Source organism: Cucurbita pepo, chromosome 12 (genome assembly GCF_057944985.1).
Source record: "Cucurbita pepo subsp. pepo isolate OVF chromosome 12, ASM5794498v1, whole genome shotgun sequence".
NCBI classification, from domain to species: Eukaryota; Viridiplantae; Streptophyta; class Magnoliopsida; order Cucurbitales; family Cucurbitaceae; genus Cucurbita; species Cucurbita pepo.
In genome coordinates this window covers 3,711,595-3,728,053 of record NC_141809.1, presented here as the reverse complement: position 1 = coordinate 3,728,053, position 16,459 = coordinate 3,711,595, and the positions used below count along the sequence as shown (strand labels likewise).

At 34.7% G+C, this 16,459-nt stretch overlaps 1 protein-coding gene across 2 annotated transcripts; it reads left to right on the top strand.

Annotated features, from left to right (window-relative positions):
* The first annotated feature begins 1,455 nt into the window (after positions 1-1,455).
* LOC111807221 (elongation factor G-2, mitochondrial) lies at positions 1,456-14,008 on the top strand. 2 transcript variants are annotated; one of them, XM_087128865.1, is made up of 21 exons: positions 1,456-1,954; positions 2,422-2,643; positions 3,298-3,419; positions 3,522-3,672; positions 3,972-4,043; positions 4,382-4,477; positions 4,565-4,653; positions 5,841-5,907; positions 6,092-6,130; positions 6,367-6,427; positions 6,698-6,807; positions 6,894-6,968; positions 7,051-7,119; positions 7,250-7,371; positions 10,490-10,615; positions 10,741-10,861; positions 11,031-11,131; positions 11,225-11,285; positions 12,649-12,702; positions 12,813-12,936; positions 13,531-14,008. In XM_087128865.1, exons 1-20 carry the CDS (start codon positions 1,547-1,549, stop codon positions 12,915-12,917), a joined length of 2,271 nt encoding a protein of 756 aa, XP_086984991.1. In that variant the 5' UTR covers positions 1,456-1,546; the 3' UTR covers positions 12,918-12,936; positions 13,531-14,008. The 2 variants fall into 2 exon arrangements, with proteins under 2 accessions (XP_086984991.1, XP_023548607.1); XM_023692839.2 differs by lacking the exon at positions 13,531-14,008 and having other exon boundaries at positions 12,813-13,163.
* Positions 14,009-16,459: the final 2,451 nt, after the last annotated feature.

Here is a 16,459-nt window from a genome sequence, read left to right as displayed (position 1 = left end):
GTACTCAATATGTTAGACCACGTTTACAACAAAATAAAGTTGCATTTGGTTAACCTATGTGTTAAAAGCCTCGTAATTAATTGTTTAATTTAAAATAACAAATTTTATATTTTTTTATTTGAAATGTAATATTGTTTATTGTATGAGAAGTTTGAGGTTATTAGTCAGTGTTGAACGGCATGTCATTGACACGTGAAATAATGATATTATAATAATAACTTAAAGAGTCTATAGTATATGGATAGGGTTAGATATTTTATTTCGTTAACACTATTAATACGATTTATTTCATAATTACAAGTGATTTGATTTAAATCGTTCATGTGAAAATATGTGAATAGGAGTATCATATACAATGAATTTTGTATAAGATTGGACCACGTAATATTCAATTTCTCTTTATAAATTCGTTAATTATAATATTAATATTTTATAAAATGATTATATATGGCTCGATCTTAATCAATAATGAATTATGAATACTTGCACGTGAGATCTTGTACCTTGATTTGCATAGGTGAGAATCATTTTTGTAAGCGATTTAATATGTCTACCAGTTTATGAAATAACCAAACATGGAGTGCAAACACATGCAACATGAATGAGACCTATTATTTAAAATCGTATTCTCTTAGGTGGTCTTCAATCCGGACGAGTTAGATGTGTAGTACTCCTCTACACACACGACCCACACGAGCGAGCAGGGGCACACCAGACGGGCTCGCACACCCCCTGGCCTACATGGTCGGATTAGTTGGCTGTAGCCGAACGTCTGTAGGTACAACGACCGTCGTGTATTATGCCAAGCATGATAGTCGTCGTCATCATCATCACAGTGTACGCATTTGTACCCATCATAAAAAGGGAAGTATCCCAATGTAAATGAACATACAATAAGCGTGAGGTCCCCATAGTTTTCATTTTAATCATTCATGCGACACAACCCCACCTCCCCCTATTACCCTACGTAACATGCATGCATAAATTTTCATACGTTTATCATTCATAACATAATTTAAGAGTTGTGCATTAGAAAACTTTTCGTTGTCATACATGTCGTAGCACGTCATATCACAGTACAACATGACATTTATACATACATATTATCGTAATATGAGATATCATCATAATGTATTGTATTATCATACATCTCATGTCACCATAACATGCTACATCATCATAACATATCATAAAATTCTAATATATTACATAATCGTAACACATCATATCAAAATACATAACACGTGTAGGGACCATTGAGCACGTGTCGTCATGTATAAGACAAAATTTTTGACTGAGTTAAATGTATTTTTAATTTTTATTTTATAAAGTTGAAGAGTATTAATGAAATTTTTGAAAATTTAGATGTATTATACACTAATATTAAGATTATTTAAAAAAAAAAAAAAAAAAAAATCGAACCCTGTAATCTACATAGTCGAACGACACTTCAATACGTGAAGGCCAACAACTAACCGACACAAAACTCACGGTAAATACAAACAAAGGGTTTAGGGTTTAGCCCTCAAAGCCCCTTTCCGTCGCCATGGCCGGCTTCCGGAGATCCTCCACACCGCGCCTTCTCTATTCCTTCTATGCCTCTTCCCTCTCTCGTTCGACGTTCTCTTCATCTCCCTCACCCGCCACCGCTCTCCTTCTTGGAAATTTCCACCTCCGCTACTCTTCGAGTGCGGCCCGTGTGAAGGAGGACAAGGAGCCATGGTGGAAGGAATCCATGGAGAAGCTCCGCAACATCGGGATCTCCGCGCATATTGATTCGGGAAAGACGACGCTGACTGAGAGAGTTCTGTATTACACGGGTAGAATCCATGAAATCCACGAGGTTAGAGGAAAAGATGGGGTTGGTGCCAAGATGGATTCTATGGATTTAGAGAGAGAGAAGGGAATCACAATTCAGTCCGCTGCCACTTACTGTACTTGGAATGGTTACCAGGTATGATTATAGATTTCTAAAAAGCTACGTCTTTATTTTTTTTTTCTGAATTTAGTTTGCCTTAGAAGCTGAAGCTAATTAGGATGCGTTTTTCTATTGTTACTTTATTCTACTAGATGTAAACGTACGAGAGAGCAATGATAATATGCCATCGTTTCATAAGGGTAAACCTTGGTACTAGTTGCACTAAAAAAAACATTGATACTAGTTCTAGCGTCCAAGGAACTTTCAAGTGAAACATTTTGTAAATTTATTTGATGCATCTCAACAAGATAAGTTCGACTGAAGATTTGCATTTCAAATTAGTCATTTGTGTAATTTTATAATTTTGAGTCAAAATGAATGTAAATGAGGACATTTATATGGGATTATCAAACTTTTATGGTGTGGTGATCTGTTTCGTGAAGAAACTTGCAGTCCCCATGAAGAATTTTTTGATTGTTTTTTTTATTCATATTCTATTTCAGGTTAACATTATTGACACCCCTGGTCATGTTGATTTCACTATCGAAGTAGAAAGAGCTTTGCGTGTTCTTGATGGTGCCATTCTCGTCCTCTGTAGTGTTGGTGGTGTGCAGAGTCAGTCTATTACTGTTGATCGGCAGATGAGAAGATACGAAGTTCCTAGGCTTGCATTTATTAATAAACTAGACAGGATGGGTGCTGATCCGTGGAAGGTTTTGAACCAGGTAACTTTTATCTTTTAATTTTTCTTTATGGATTTGAAATTATTGCATGTTACTTTTGCTTTCTCGATTTTTTGTTGATACACACACAGACATATTACTGCAGATTATACATTATATGGAAGTAACAACATGCTAGTACTAACCAAATGTTTTTGCGTTTTTTTTTTTAAATTATAGTTTTCCTAATTTTTTGCTAGGTTTTCCGCTGATTATTTTGAAAAGGAAAGAGAACTTGTAAATAATCCTCGAATGTAATTAAATTCTTATGTAGTTTTGGTCTATATTAGAAAGGGCTGTGCACTGGTTAATTATGTTAGAAAGAAACGATCCTGACCTAAGAAAATTACATAATTTTTCACTTGAAGACTTATAAAAAATTCATCATAAACAAGTTCTCCTAAGGAGGTCATAGCATTTTAATTAAGAAATGTTAGATAATTTTTCACACTGGTCAACAATGAAGGTAAATTAATTCTTTTATTTTTCTTTCAGTTGATTTCATGGTTTATTTGTTGCTACTAGTCATAAAAAGTTCGCCACAGATTGGGTGGGTTCTTTCGAGTTGATGAATTGCAGCTAATCAGCAATGTAGTTGTCGGTGATAATGAGTAGAGTACTAATCTTTGAACTGAATTGGATTGGTTTGTCTTGAAGGCAAGGTCTAAACTCCGGCATCATAGTGCCGCTGTGCAAGTTCCAATTGGCTTAGAAGAGGAGTTTAAGGGACTTATTGACCTCGTACAACTTAAAGCTCTCTATTTTCACGGATCCAATGGGTACATTTCCAAACCCGCTTCATCTAATTTTTATTTCCAATCCTTCTTAATACAAAAAAATAATTCCTATCCTCTTCTCATGGTTTGGTTATTGCAATGCAGTGAGAAAGTTACCACTGAAGAGGTTCCTGCAGACATGGAAGCTCTAGTCACAGAAAAGAGGCGTGAACTAATAGAGATGGTTTCGGAAGTTGATGATAAACTTGCTGAAGCATTTCTTAGTGATGAACCTATATCACCTGCAGATCTTGAGGTGCCTATTCAAGGAATATAGTAGTAATGATTTATTTATTTTCCATACTGATGGGTAGGGATACAAAAGAATATGGTTCCACAATATTCTAATTTTAACATATTGATTGGTGAACGACATTTGTACACTCATGTTTTCCAGTTACACACACAAACACATTTTATTTCATAGGACCAGTAGCAGGAGGTTTGTTTTTGTGGTCTTCCTTTGTGTTGAATGAAATTTACGAGGCTGTTATATTCTATTTTCAGTAGGTACTTGTAACTTTCTTTAATCAATCTCTCTCTACTTATAAATAGGCTGCAGTTCGGAGGGCTACTGTTGCACGGAAGTTTATACCTGTATTCATGGGTAGTGCATTTAAAAACAAGGTACTCATAATCTACTTAATGTTAGTAGCTGATTTTCTTCATTTTTTATTTACATTAAAACTAGTAGGACATATAGGAATTCTGTGGCTTTGATAACTCAAATAAGAGTTGTACTTTATAATTTTATTAGTCAATTACAAATACAGTCTGCTTAGTTCAATCACTCTCTCTCTTCTTTTTTCTTTTTTCTTTCTTTTTCTTTTTGTGATAACTCAAATCATTGCTCTATCAATTTGCTGTTTTATGCTCCGCTACCAAACAACTATGCATCTTACAGCTGTGTGATAATTATTATTTTTTTTTTTTTCTTTTTGATGTTTCTTATGTATGGATTACAGGGAGTTCAACCACTTCTAAATGGAGTACTTAGTTACTTGCCTTGTCCAATTGAAGTTAGTAATTATGCTTTGGACCAAACAAAGAATGAAGAAAAGGTTACTGGTCTAAATAAACAGTTCGTGTTCTAGATACTTTCCTATGCTGATGTGAGGATTGAAATATGTTATTCTGCTGTATTTTAGATTATGTTGAATGGTACTCCAGATGGACGGCTTGTGGCATTAGCATTTAAGTTGGAAGAAGGTCGTTTTGGTCAGTTGACATATTTGAGGTATTCTATGTGCTATGTTCAAATTTTTTTCTTTGGTAAGAGAAAATTTAATTGATATTTGAAATTTGCTAAAGGGATGGATTATCCATGATATTTACGAAAGACCTCCCCGATTTACAAAAAGGGAGGTATAACTATTGGAAGCAAAGATATTAGATAATTTACACCAAGATATCGCATGGTAATAATATTGTTGAAGAGCTTTGTATAAGTCTGCGAATTTTCCGTGAATACTCTTTGATTTCTAGTTTTCCATAGATTCCAAAAAATCGGCTGGTGGAAGAAAAATTACAATGAAAAGAAAAGGGGAGATGGGATAACTTATTGTTGAGTATATTACGCTTATAGCTTAAGTTGATAGATTGTTTTGATGAAATGGACTTCATGTAATAGGATCTAATATTCATGTCTTTCCTTTCATTTGTTTCATCGCTAGTTTGGACTTCATTTAAAAAAGGTTCTTTTTCTTGTTGTTCCACTAGTATATCTGTTTTGCAATTAAATTAATTGGTTTGAATTTAATTGGCTATATTGGTAAACAATCTCAAATTTCAATCAATCTTTTAAAAGAACTTTTGAAGCAAGACTCTAACTTTTAACCTCAAGACTTCTCTTTTTGGACCATAAGAGGCTTACGCTTCTATGAGAACGCACAAAGACTTAAAACTTTCTACACCTTGTATAACGGTTAGAAGAGTAGTTTTAATTTGCCACATCCGTCAAAAGTGTAGACGTTTGAGTTGTAATATTTTGAGTTGAGTTGAGTTATTACTACCTTTACTACTTAGGCTCTAAAAACACTGAAGACATAAATTTATAGAATTAGTCAAATTTTATTGGTGAAAATAGCAGTGATGTTAAAGATATTCTTATAGATTTTTTGTTCAAGTGGTTATTGACTTTATTAAAAATAATTTTATGTAACTGTTATGTTCAACACAAAAACTTGGATTAGTTTAACATTTATAATTAAAATTTAGGCTTACATGTAGCATCTTCCAGAGAAAAGTTTTGGGGACGTCTCTAGCCTTTTAAAACATTGGCTTCAACTTGCCCAGTGGCATGAAGTTATCTACTTGTTTTAGTTAATATGAATATGAACGAATGTGTTTAAATACTCTGTATATAATTGCATTATACACTGTACGCTTGATTACTGGTGCTAACGTATTTTTCCCTCAATGAAGAATCTATGAAGGTGTCATCAAGAGGGGAGAGTTTATTGTCAATGTAAACACAGGCAAGAAGATTAAGGTCAGTTTTATTGGCTTGCAATATTAGTTGAATGTTTACTTAATGTTGAAATTTTTCTTTTCAGCTTGATTATGTGGAGAATTTATTAGGGATGCTATTAATTTATTGTCATGTCCTTTTGCTTCCAAAATGGAAATCTGATGACTATTTCATATCTGATGAAGTTTATCTTCATGTTCTGCAGGTTCCTCGCTTGGTCAGGATGCATTCTGATGAAATGGAGGTTGACTTCTTTAACTTTCATTCTAGCAATTTGTAAATGTACTTTGACATTTGAAATTTTTGTTTAAGCCTTTTCCTTTAACAATTGACCTCTAGGCTTGATTCTGTTGGTATGAAGGTGGGGGTATTTCTCGATAGTGTATGAGGTCTTTTAATAATAAATAATAATAAGATGCATGTCCTATCCACCAGTTCCTCTCTCTCTCTGTCCCCCTCAAGGATATTCTTTGCTTGCAGGATATTCAAGAGGCACATGCTGGGCAAATAGTTGCAGTTTTTGGTGTCGACTGTGCATCAGGTGTGTCTCTTACCAATGCTTACTTCCACCAGCTGGTATATTTTACCCGGGAAATCCAGTTTATATGATGATCAGAGTAATCTCTTTTTGAGAATGGAATTATCCTAGAAAAACCTCAAAATTATGATAACTAGAGAAGAATTGATCCTGGAATTGATTGATATTTTACCCAGGACGTTCTTGTATTAAATTTAGTTTTATGGGATGGGGGACATGTTGAATTCTTTGCTATTTGAACCTTTCATGATATTCTACCCTGTTGGTTATCAGGAGATACATTTACGGATGGGTCAGTTAAGTACACTATGACCTCTATGAACGTTCCTGAGCCAGTGATGTCATTGGCGGTACAACCAGTTTCCAAAGATTCTGGAGGCCAGGTGAGTTGATTTCACTGTGAGGGTGACTGAGATCATAGTAGTGATATTACTGTAAATTGAACCTTTATTTTGGACACTTTGCATAGTTCTCAAAGGCTTTGAATCGGTTTCAAAAAGAGGACCCAACTTTCCGTGTTGGGTTAGACCCAGAGAGTGGGCAGGTACCATACATTCCCATTTCTAGAATTCCAGGAACTCTTTATGCATATGTTAATGCATTTCTTAAACTATTTCTGTGGGCAGACAATAATTTCAGGGATGGGAGAGTTGCATTTGGATATTTATGTCGAACGCATTAAGAGAGAGTACAAGGTTTTTTACATTCTCCAATTTATTTTTTAAGGTTTCTTTGTTTTAGTCATCTGGAAAGAAAAAAGATTTCTTGTTTGTATTTGGAACTAAAACTCTAAATGGAATTTTTTTGGGTGGACATGCTCCATAGGTTGATGCAACTGTTGGAAAGCCTCGTGTGAACTTCAGAGAGACTGTCACTCAACGTGCTGAATTTGATTATTTACATAAAAAACAGACAGGAGGCCAAGGGCAGTATGGGCGAGTATGTGGGTAAGTTCCACTTGTGTCCTTTTTTTGGCAAAACTTTAATGATCTTACACTTGGTGCCTTCTTGAATATTACAGTTTTGGATATAATTAAAAAGAATAATGTTTAAGGGATATAAATCCTCAAAAGGAGTGGAAATAGAGAGAAAAAACAAAATCAAGAACTTGAGACAATTACAACCCAAATAGGGATCAGCCATGAGAATAATAAAACTTTTACAGAACAAATCTTGTAATCAACAAAGGATCTTTCCTTTAACTTTTCCATCTTTCAACCAAAATACTTTGAGAGCTGGTAAATATAGGCTGAAACTATTAAGGAGGACTCCACAAACCACTCAAAGCTGTTTGGGAAGCCATATTAAAGAACTGATCTATATTTTTACAGATGGAGCCCCTTTTTCTTTCTGGGCTTTCTTTTGTGGGCTTGGTTTTTTATATGTTCTTCGTATTTTTTCATTTTTTCTCAATGAAAGTTATAAAAAGAACCCAAGTGTTTTAATATTGACAAGGAGCTACTAGTATAAGAATAGATTGGAAAATAATTTTTTAGATAATTTTTGGAAGCACATTGAAACTAGCGGTGTAAGTCAAAATCAAAACTTTGTTTAGTATCCCTTAACTTCCTAACCAACATATATTACTTAACTTGATCCCTTCTTGTAGTTTGCTCCCCTTTTTGTGGGACTTTCCTTTTGTATGCTTGTGTATTCTTTCATCTCTTCTCATTGAAGTCTGCTTTTTCATTAAATAAACATATTTGGTTAGTTGACCAATTTTCTCTCCAATTTAATCAATTAATTCTGAAACTTTGTTGAGAAGTGTGAGTGAGATCCACACCTATTTGTTCCATCAATAAATTTTGATGAATTGGACATGACCGAGAATTAGGAAAAATCAGGTTAATCTTGGGTAAATCTTAGGTTGTACTTTTTTTATCCCTTTTGTGTATTACTTCCCTCGAAATATTGAGTCCCCCTATTTATTTTACATCTTGATCTTAAGAAAGTTTCTAGAGTTTGATTCTTGGAGAATTCTCTCCTTGAGGCTACTTAGGCTACACCAATTTGGTTTAGACCTAGCGCTTGGGCCAATGATCCTTGCCGCTAGTGAAAGACCGATAAAATTTTGTCAATGTAGACTGCAAGAGGGAGGCTTGTGAGCTATACTTGCTATTAAATAATGCACACGTAATTACAAGGGGAAGCCTTTAGTGAAGAGTTTTTGAGAAAATTGTCGAATGATTTTTATGACAAAGATGAACCTTCAAACATGGTTCATGACCAAAGAAGTAGAAGCCTCTTTCAACTTTGGATCAAACTAACATACCAAACGGTAGGTTGTCGTTTGTAGTAAATTGGAAATTCGAGGGAAGAAATCAATGAGGAGTTGAAAGACATGAGGCTTGCTTTGGAAAAGTTAGTTTTCCAAATGGAAATTTCTATGAAGAGAAGTCTAAGGAAATAAAGAACTCACTCGAAAAAGTGAGTATGTGCTAGAAATACCCAAAGAATCATCGTTGAAATCTGAGTGTAAAGAACAAGCACATGAAATCGAAGAAGTCTATTTGTCGAAGTTGATGCCTACGAATGTTATACGAAACCTGAAAAAAACAACCTAGAAGAAGGCAAAACGTGAGGAAAAGTCCATGAGTTCGACTGGGAGATGTCATGTCTTGATTGGAAGGAGTTGGAAACTCAAAGTGCAGTCATGTGTGAAGTAGGCAACAAGGAGGATGGCAACAAGAAGGAGATGAGATTGTGAAACCCACAACGACAAGGAAGATGCAGAAGAACAATTGACAAGGAAGGGAAGAGCTTATGTGCATTTTGTCAAACCCCGTTCCCGTGTGCTCTGTGATGTTTTGACTTAATTTTATCGTGACTGATATCGGGTTCTCTATGTTGCCACAAGCGTGAAGGAGGAAGAGGATATGACCCGACCATACCCACAACACAGCCCATTCATTTTCCAATTTTGACCTAACATTTTCTTGAAGGAACTTTCTTACCCTCGGTCCAGCCCCCGTGGCATGTTTTCAAGATTTGGCATGTTTTCAAGATTTGTGAAGGGAGTTCCTTTTTTTATGTGGAATTGTGGATTATTTTATTCTTGGTTGTGTTCCAAAAATGACCAAGAAGCAAATATTATTTTGTGGGAATTTTTTCAATCATAGAAAGAAGCCTTTCTAAAAGGCGTGGGTGGATTTTTTTTGGGAGAGAGAGAATTGGAGGGAGAGTTGGGAAAAAAATAGGTTGATCCGGTAAATCCTAGGTTAGTCCTTTTTACTATTCCATTTTTATATTTCCCTATAAATAGTGAGTCCTCATGTATTTTACATCTTGATCTCAATGGAGTTTCTAGGGTTTGATGCTTGGAGAATACTGTCCTTGAGGCTACTTTGGCTACACCCCCTTGCCCATTTTGTTAAAATCTCCATTAGATTCTGATACTTTCTGCGTGTTCTATTCTAACACTTCCAGTGTTCTTTGTTCCATATGATTTCAAAATGTTTGTATTATGTATGTGTTGGTCCTCTTTGTTTTTAATCCAAATCTTAAAGAACCTTCTACTCTTCTGTTTGGCCATACTTACTTCTTCCAACAACTATTATGGTCACTGGTATTTTGGAGCTTTCATTGTATTTTTAATAAATGTATTCTTTGCTGCATCTGTATGTGGCCTCATAAAAAAAGAAATGTGTCCTTGATCTACCTGTATTCATGTCTTAGTTTTTTTTAGAAATAATATGTTAATGTTGCTCTATCACATCTTGTCCAAGGATGTGCATAACTTCTAGACAATTCTTTTATCTTCTTTCTTGAAATCATTCCCAAGAACTGCAACCATCTCTATTACCACTTTGATATAACTCAAAGTAGAATAGAATCAAAATGCTGAATGACAAGCCAACAAAGAATTTGAGATCTTCATATCTCTCCTAGTTCCTTAGTTTACTTAGTTCTGTCCATGCTCTTCCTGAACACTGTAATTACTGTACTCCTTTTTAATAATCTTGGTTTTTACTGTTTTTAATGAGAATTATATTATCTTTCCTTGTATATTATTTTGGTGTAGTGACTTGGTAGTTTAACATCACTTTTGTTTATCTATAATGGCAGATATATTGAACCACTTCCTCAAGGATCACCAACTAAATTTGAGTTTGAGAACATAATTGTCGGACAAGCTATACCATCAAATTTTATCCCTGCAATCGAGAAGGGTTTTCGGGAAGCTGCCAACTCGTACGCATATTTCTATTCTAAAGTTATTGGAAGAATATGACATTATATTTTGCATCTGATTCAATAGATCTTGGTACTTGTTTACAACGGCTTCTTATATTTGATCTTTTGAATACTTGACTCAGTGGCTCATTAATTGGGCATCCTGTCGAGAACCTTCGTGTTGTCTTGACTGATGGTGCTGCTCATGCTGTTGATTCCAGCGAACTTGCATTTAAATTAGCTTCAATATATGCATTTAGACAGGTAGATCCCTTTATCCCATGTTTTTATTCAGGGGAAGTTTCTTAATTTTGGACTTTTTGTCCTTAAGAAAATAGTTATTTATACCTCAGATATTTTAATTACCTCAGCCTGCCACTTTGGGAGGAAAAATATACCTCAAATTGTTTGTAATTGGTCCTTTTTATGCCAGTGTTATGCAGCTGCAAGACCGGTGATATTGGAGCCTGTTATGCTGGTAGAAGTGAAAGTACCTACCGAATTTCAGGGCACCGTTGGAGGTGATATCAACAAGTGAGTGGTTTATTGGTTCTACCTGAGAAGTCCATGTTCTTTACCATTTTTTTCTACTTTTCTGAAAGCATTTGTCCCACTTTACTATGGCAGGCGAAAGGGTGTTATTGTTGGAAATGACCAGGATGGAGATGACTCGATAATTACTGCAAATGTACGCAATTTTTCTTTTATTTTTGTGTGCATGTTTTTATGACAATCTTATCATTGATTGGAATTATCCGACTTGTGTACTTCATGGTTTTCTTTGGTAATTTTCCTGTCTTGCATGTCTAACTAATCTGTATATAGGAATATAAGAATATTTATGGCTATCTAAGTAGGGAGGAGGGACAGAAACTCATGTAAATTTCTAAAATTATACAGTCAGTACACACGCTAGTGACACAAATATTGTACTAAAATATATCTATATATTTTGATGCATTTAACACTTTTATAATAACTAAGCATGTAGATTTGAAAATAAATTTGTTTCTTTAGGAGCATAAGAGATTAAAGCTAGTTCAGTTTCTTTTATTTCTTTTGTGACCTTACACCATTCATGGTTCCAATTGGGGTTCGCAACACATTCTTGTATATTTACTCAACTCATACCATCAACTTAGATTGGAGAGCAGTCGTAACCCCCTCTTTTTTGCAATGGGACGTTTTGTCCCTTTTATCATTTATACTGTTTTGGTTGATGCCTTCTGAATCGGAGCATTGGCTTGTTTTTTTTTTTTTTTTTTTGGAAAAAAAAGGAATAAAAATGAGAAATATAGTTAGTAAACATATCCACTATCCAACTCTAGAATCTAGATTATAAAGTTTGAGACATAAAAAATCAATTATAACCATGATGAAGTCAGCAAGTCTTGTACAAAAAGTTCTGTTGCAATAGTTTTTTTTTTTTTTTTTCGTTTTTAAAGTACAGCTTGTGAAGAACCCTAACAATTACAGGTGTTGTAAATTCATTTAACTTCGTATCTGCTTAGAACCCTTTACCTGGCCATTGATCTCTTATCAAATGTGCTGAGACGGGATGTTTGATTTTGAACCCCTGATAATCCTTTAGAAGGCTGCTCTTCTTGTTTTTTCTTCCATCTTTTGTCCAGCCTTGGACTCTTTATCCTTTATTATCCTTGTTATGGAAGTTCAAAATTCCTAGAAGGTCAAATTGTATTTTATTTTTGCAAGTCTTGCCTAGGAGGTTGACACTATGGATTTGGTTCGAGGGTATTTTTCTTTCTTGTTGGGATTGAGGCTGTGCATTATTTGTAGGAATGTGTCTAAGGACTTAGACCATATTCTTTTGAGATGTCAGTTTTGATAGGACATAGGCCATAACTGGAATTAGCTCGTCAGTTTTCAACATCATACATCTCCCGTAAGCCCCCAAGTAGTTACCACCTCTGAGTGCTCGATTTCTCTAGACAGTTCTTTGAGCTGGAAGGAAACGAAAATATTTACTAGTTCCTTCTCATGTTATTGTTATATTCAAAATTGATGCACTAAAAATCATTTCTGCGTTGCAGGTTCCATTAAATAATATGTTTGGGTACTCAACATCTCTCCGTTCGATGACTCAGGTTTGTTATATATATACATTCACACACACATATATTTGGTGTAAAGAATTGAACTCGTTCATTTTCGTAGTCATGTTATTGCTAATATCGTTGATACAAACAAATTTCAGGGTAAAGGAGAGTTCACAATGGAGTACAAAGAGCATTTACCAGTTTCTAACGATGTTCAAATGAAATTAGTAAGCAACTACAAAGGCAGCAAGCCAGCTGAGTAGAGTAGTTGGATGCATTTTGGTATGTTGTCTCTGGGCATAGCCAAAATATATAAGGTTTTCCTTTTCATTTATTATTATAGTTATTATTTGTCTGATGATAGACAATAAATTTTGAAACAACCTAATAGAATGACATTTCATTTTTTCATTAGAATACTTGGCATTGTCTTGTGAAATGGCAGGATGACTTGTAATAATAGGTTACTGAATCAAAATATATAAGGGGTCTTCCTTTGAGCTTTTGTATTTTAGTTTCCACGGTGACAATTATGACATTTGGATATCTTGTTTCCTTAAAAGTATTTCATTCTTTATTCAGCATCATCTCAGTTTTATTATTTAAAACTCTAATTTTTATCGAACTGACAAGTATTTGTGAACAAGTATTGACATTACTCCTTAATACACTCCGTTTTAGGGAGAGTGTCCATGTTGGACGGGACATGGGTCCTTTCAACACGTGTCTAACACAAAATCGGTGTTTATTATAGCTTTGACGACACCTGCAAACCCTCTTATCTATCTTTGAACTTCAATATTTTTTTGTGGGTTTTAGGAACTATTTCTTTTCTTGAATTCGTTAATTTTGGTTGCGCCTCCGTGTGACTGATAGGAGGATTGTGTTCGTCGTTGTACACCGGTAATTTTGGTGGTAATTCGTCTCTGTGAAATGCCATAAATCACTGTGAAGAAGTCGCCGGAGAAGTGTATTGGCTAAATTAAGGAGGATGGGAGTGGTGTTAGTTTGTTGATGAGTTCAAATTTCAAGTATGACACTTCTGGATTGGATAATCATATTTTAAATGATTTTTCAACCGAAGTTCAAGCTCATGGAATTGTTGATTATGTGTTAAATATGCATTGATCGATTAATCTGTGTGATCTATATATTGGTTCCGACTTGTGATACATGTGGGCATGAGAATTATAGTAATTACTTATATGTGTACATAAGAATTACTTTGGATATTGTGATATTGTGTTAGGGTCTTGGTGTAAATTGCTTATCCATGTGCATCAAATTATATCACCTATCTGTGATGCAACCTTGTGAGAGTAGCCTATCTATGTGCATGGAGATTGTTCTAGTATATTGTGATTTTACTTTAGACAACTAATTTGTGTGTGGGAGTAGCCTATCACCTATTAGATTTCATAATTTTTCACTATTATTGTCATTGAACGCATATCTAACTTCAACAAAGAGGGGAAGATTACTTACCGGGTATTTTGATTACTCAACTTTTTTTAAAACTATTTTCAACTAAGGGGCAAGGGCAAGGTCAAAGGCATATAAAGGTCGTGATATGGGGTGTGTTTGTGTCCATGTCGTGAACATGTCTTATTTTATACTCTTTAAAATGTGTTATTTGGTTGCTTCTTATTAAAATGCACTGAGTATACAATGCATGTTTTCACTTTTTTTTGCTTATGATGTAAACATATATATATAATAATTAGTTCGAACAATTTAGGGTTTTAGACTATAAATTTATTATAGTTGGCGGTAGAAATGAAAATATAGGTTATATGGACTACGATAATGTTAATGGCATGAGTAAAAAGAGGATGAGGCAGGCAGAGACATATAAGGAGTCAAGTGGATCCACCTCTAGGAGCTCTACCTTGAACTTTTATTGGACCAAACCACGAGGTCCTAGACATGGACGCATTTATGGGGGCCTTCCACACTATGGTACATGCGCTGATTGCCCAAATTACTCAAGTTTGCGAGAGAACGTATGAATACAAATATTTGCACAATTTTAGGAGGTGAGATTCTTGACCCAGCCCAAATTACTCACGTTTGCGAGATAGAATACAAATATTTGCGCAATGTTAGGAGGTGAGATTCTTGACCATCTGATGGAATGTCCAAAGAATCGATCTCCTATGTCCAGCCCAAATTACTCAAGTTTGCGAGATAACGTATGAATACAAATTAGGAGGTGAGATTCTTGACCATCTGATGGAATGTCCAAAGAATCGATCTCCTATGTCCAGCCCAAATTACTCAAGTTTGCGAGATAACGTATGAATACAAATATTTGCGCAATTTTAGGAGGTGAGATTCTTTACCATCTGATGGAATGTCCAAAGAATCGATCTCCTATGTCAAGCTATCATGCAAGCTATAAAGTTAGAATATTGTGGTCATGTTTCAAGAGAATGGACATCTTTAGTGACAAACACTATAAAATTAGAATATTGTGGTCATGTTTTAAGAGAATGGACATTTAGTGACAAACAATATAAAGTTAGAATATTGTGGTCATGTGGACATCTTTAGTGACAAATGGTCATGTTTCAAGAGAATGGACATCTTTATGGTCATGTTTCAAGAGAATGGACATCTTTAGTGACAAACACTCTGGGCCATTGACGTTAACAATGAGACTCCTCTATCGTATGTTGTAGAACTACTATGGCACTGCGTTACGTATAACTGAATTAATTGATGATAAAGTTGAAGAAGATGCAAAAGCATCTATTGGGTTAGGTTAGGTTAGGTTAGAGACCAGGTTAGCAATAGATTTCAGAGCACTACCCAATTCATGCTATGTGAGGCTCCTAAAAAAGAAATTCAAAGTTCAAAACAATCAAAATATATAAAGGACGGTCGACAACTTTAGCAATAGATTTAGGTCCTTGTCTTTACCTAAAAAATGTTAAATATAAAATATATATTTTAAAAAATACTCAATTTCACTATTAGGATCATGAAATGCATTCACTTACAATATCGACGGATGAGACCTTGTCATGATTGTTCTCTAGAGATCAGAGTACTTTTCTTTCTCAGGTAGATTTAGATAAGAGTACTTCTCTACATACGTGCATATGAATCTACCAGGTGACTCATTAATGTATCTCTTATACTTGACTATGGGTTGGGAGACATGTATGATGCCGAAAATCAACCGAATGGAAATAAAGACGAATTAATATCTTAGGTGCTTCCGTACATAACTTGCTAGATAAGTAATCCATGATCATGTTATACATACATGAGATATTGCATTAAAAAATTATGGTTCAATGAGATGATGCACACATCCACACAAGACATGAATTCCTTACGAGATATACATGTGTTTATGACATTTCATTCATACTTATCCTACATGATACATCATAGCTCCTTGTAAGACATAAACACGATTATATTAACATAGTAATGCTTATTTGAATATTATAACATAAATAATAACATAGAAATATGGTCATAGGGTATATGTTATCCATGCTTCAAACACTCCCATTCAACTTAGCTCGTAGGTATCTTTCATTCAACTTAGCACGTAGGTATCTTTCATTCAACTTAGCACGTAGGTATTCCAACAATTACTATTTCAAGCTAAACTTGGTATTTCTATCCTTCTTTTGGCTCGATGTTCCTAGGTTCAACTTCATTATCTTCTCCCATCTAGAAAATCGAGCATAGGGCCAACATCACTTAATTATCTTAAGATTTATTTTAAAAAATGCTAAATATTATTAATTGCACAAAACACTAGCCATACCGACCTTGCATACAAAGA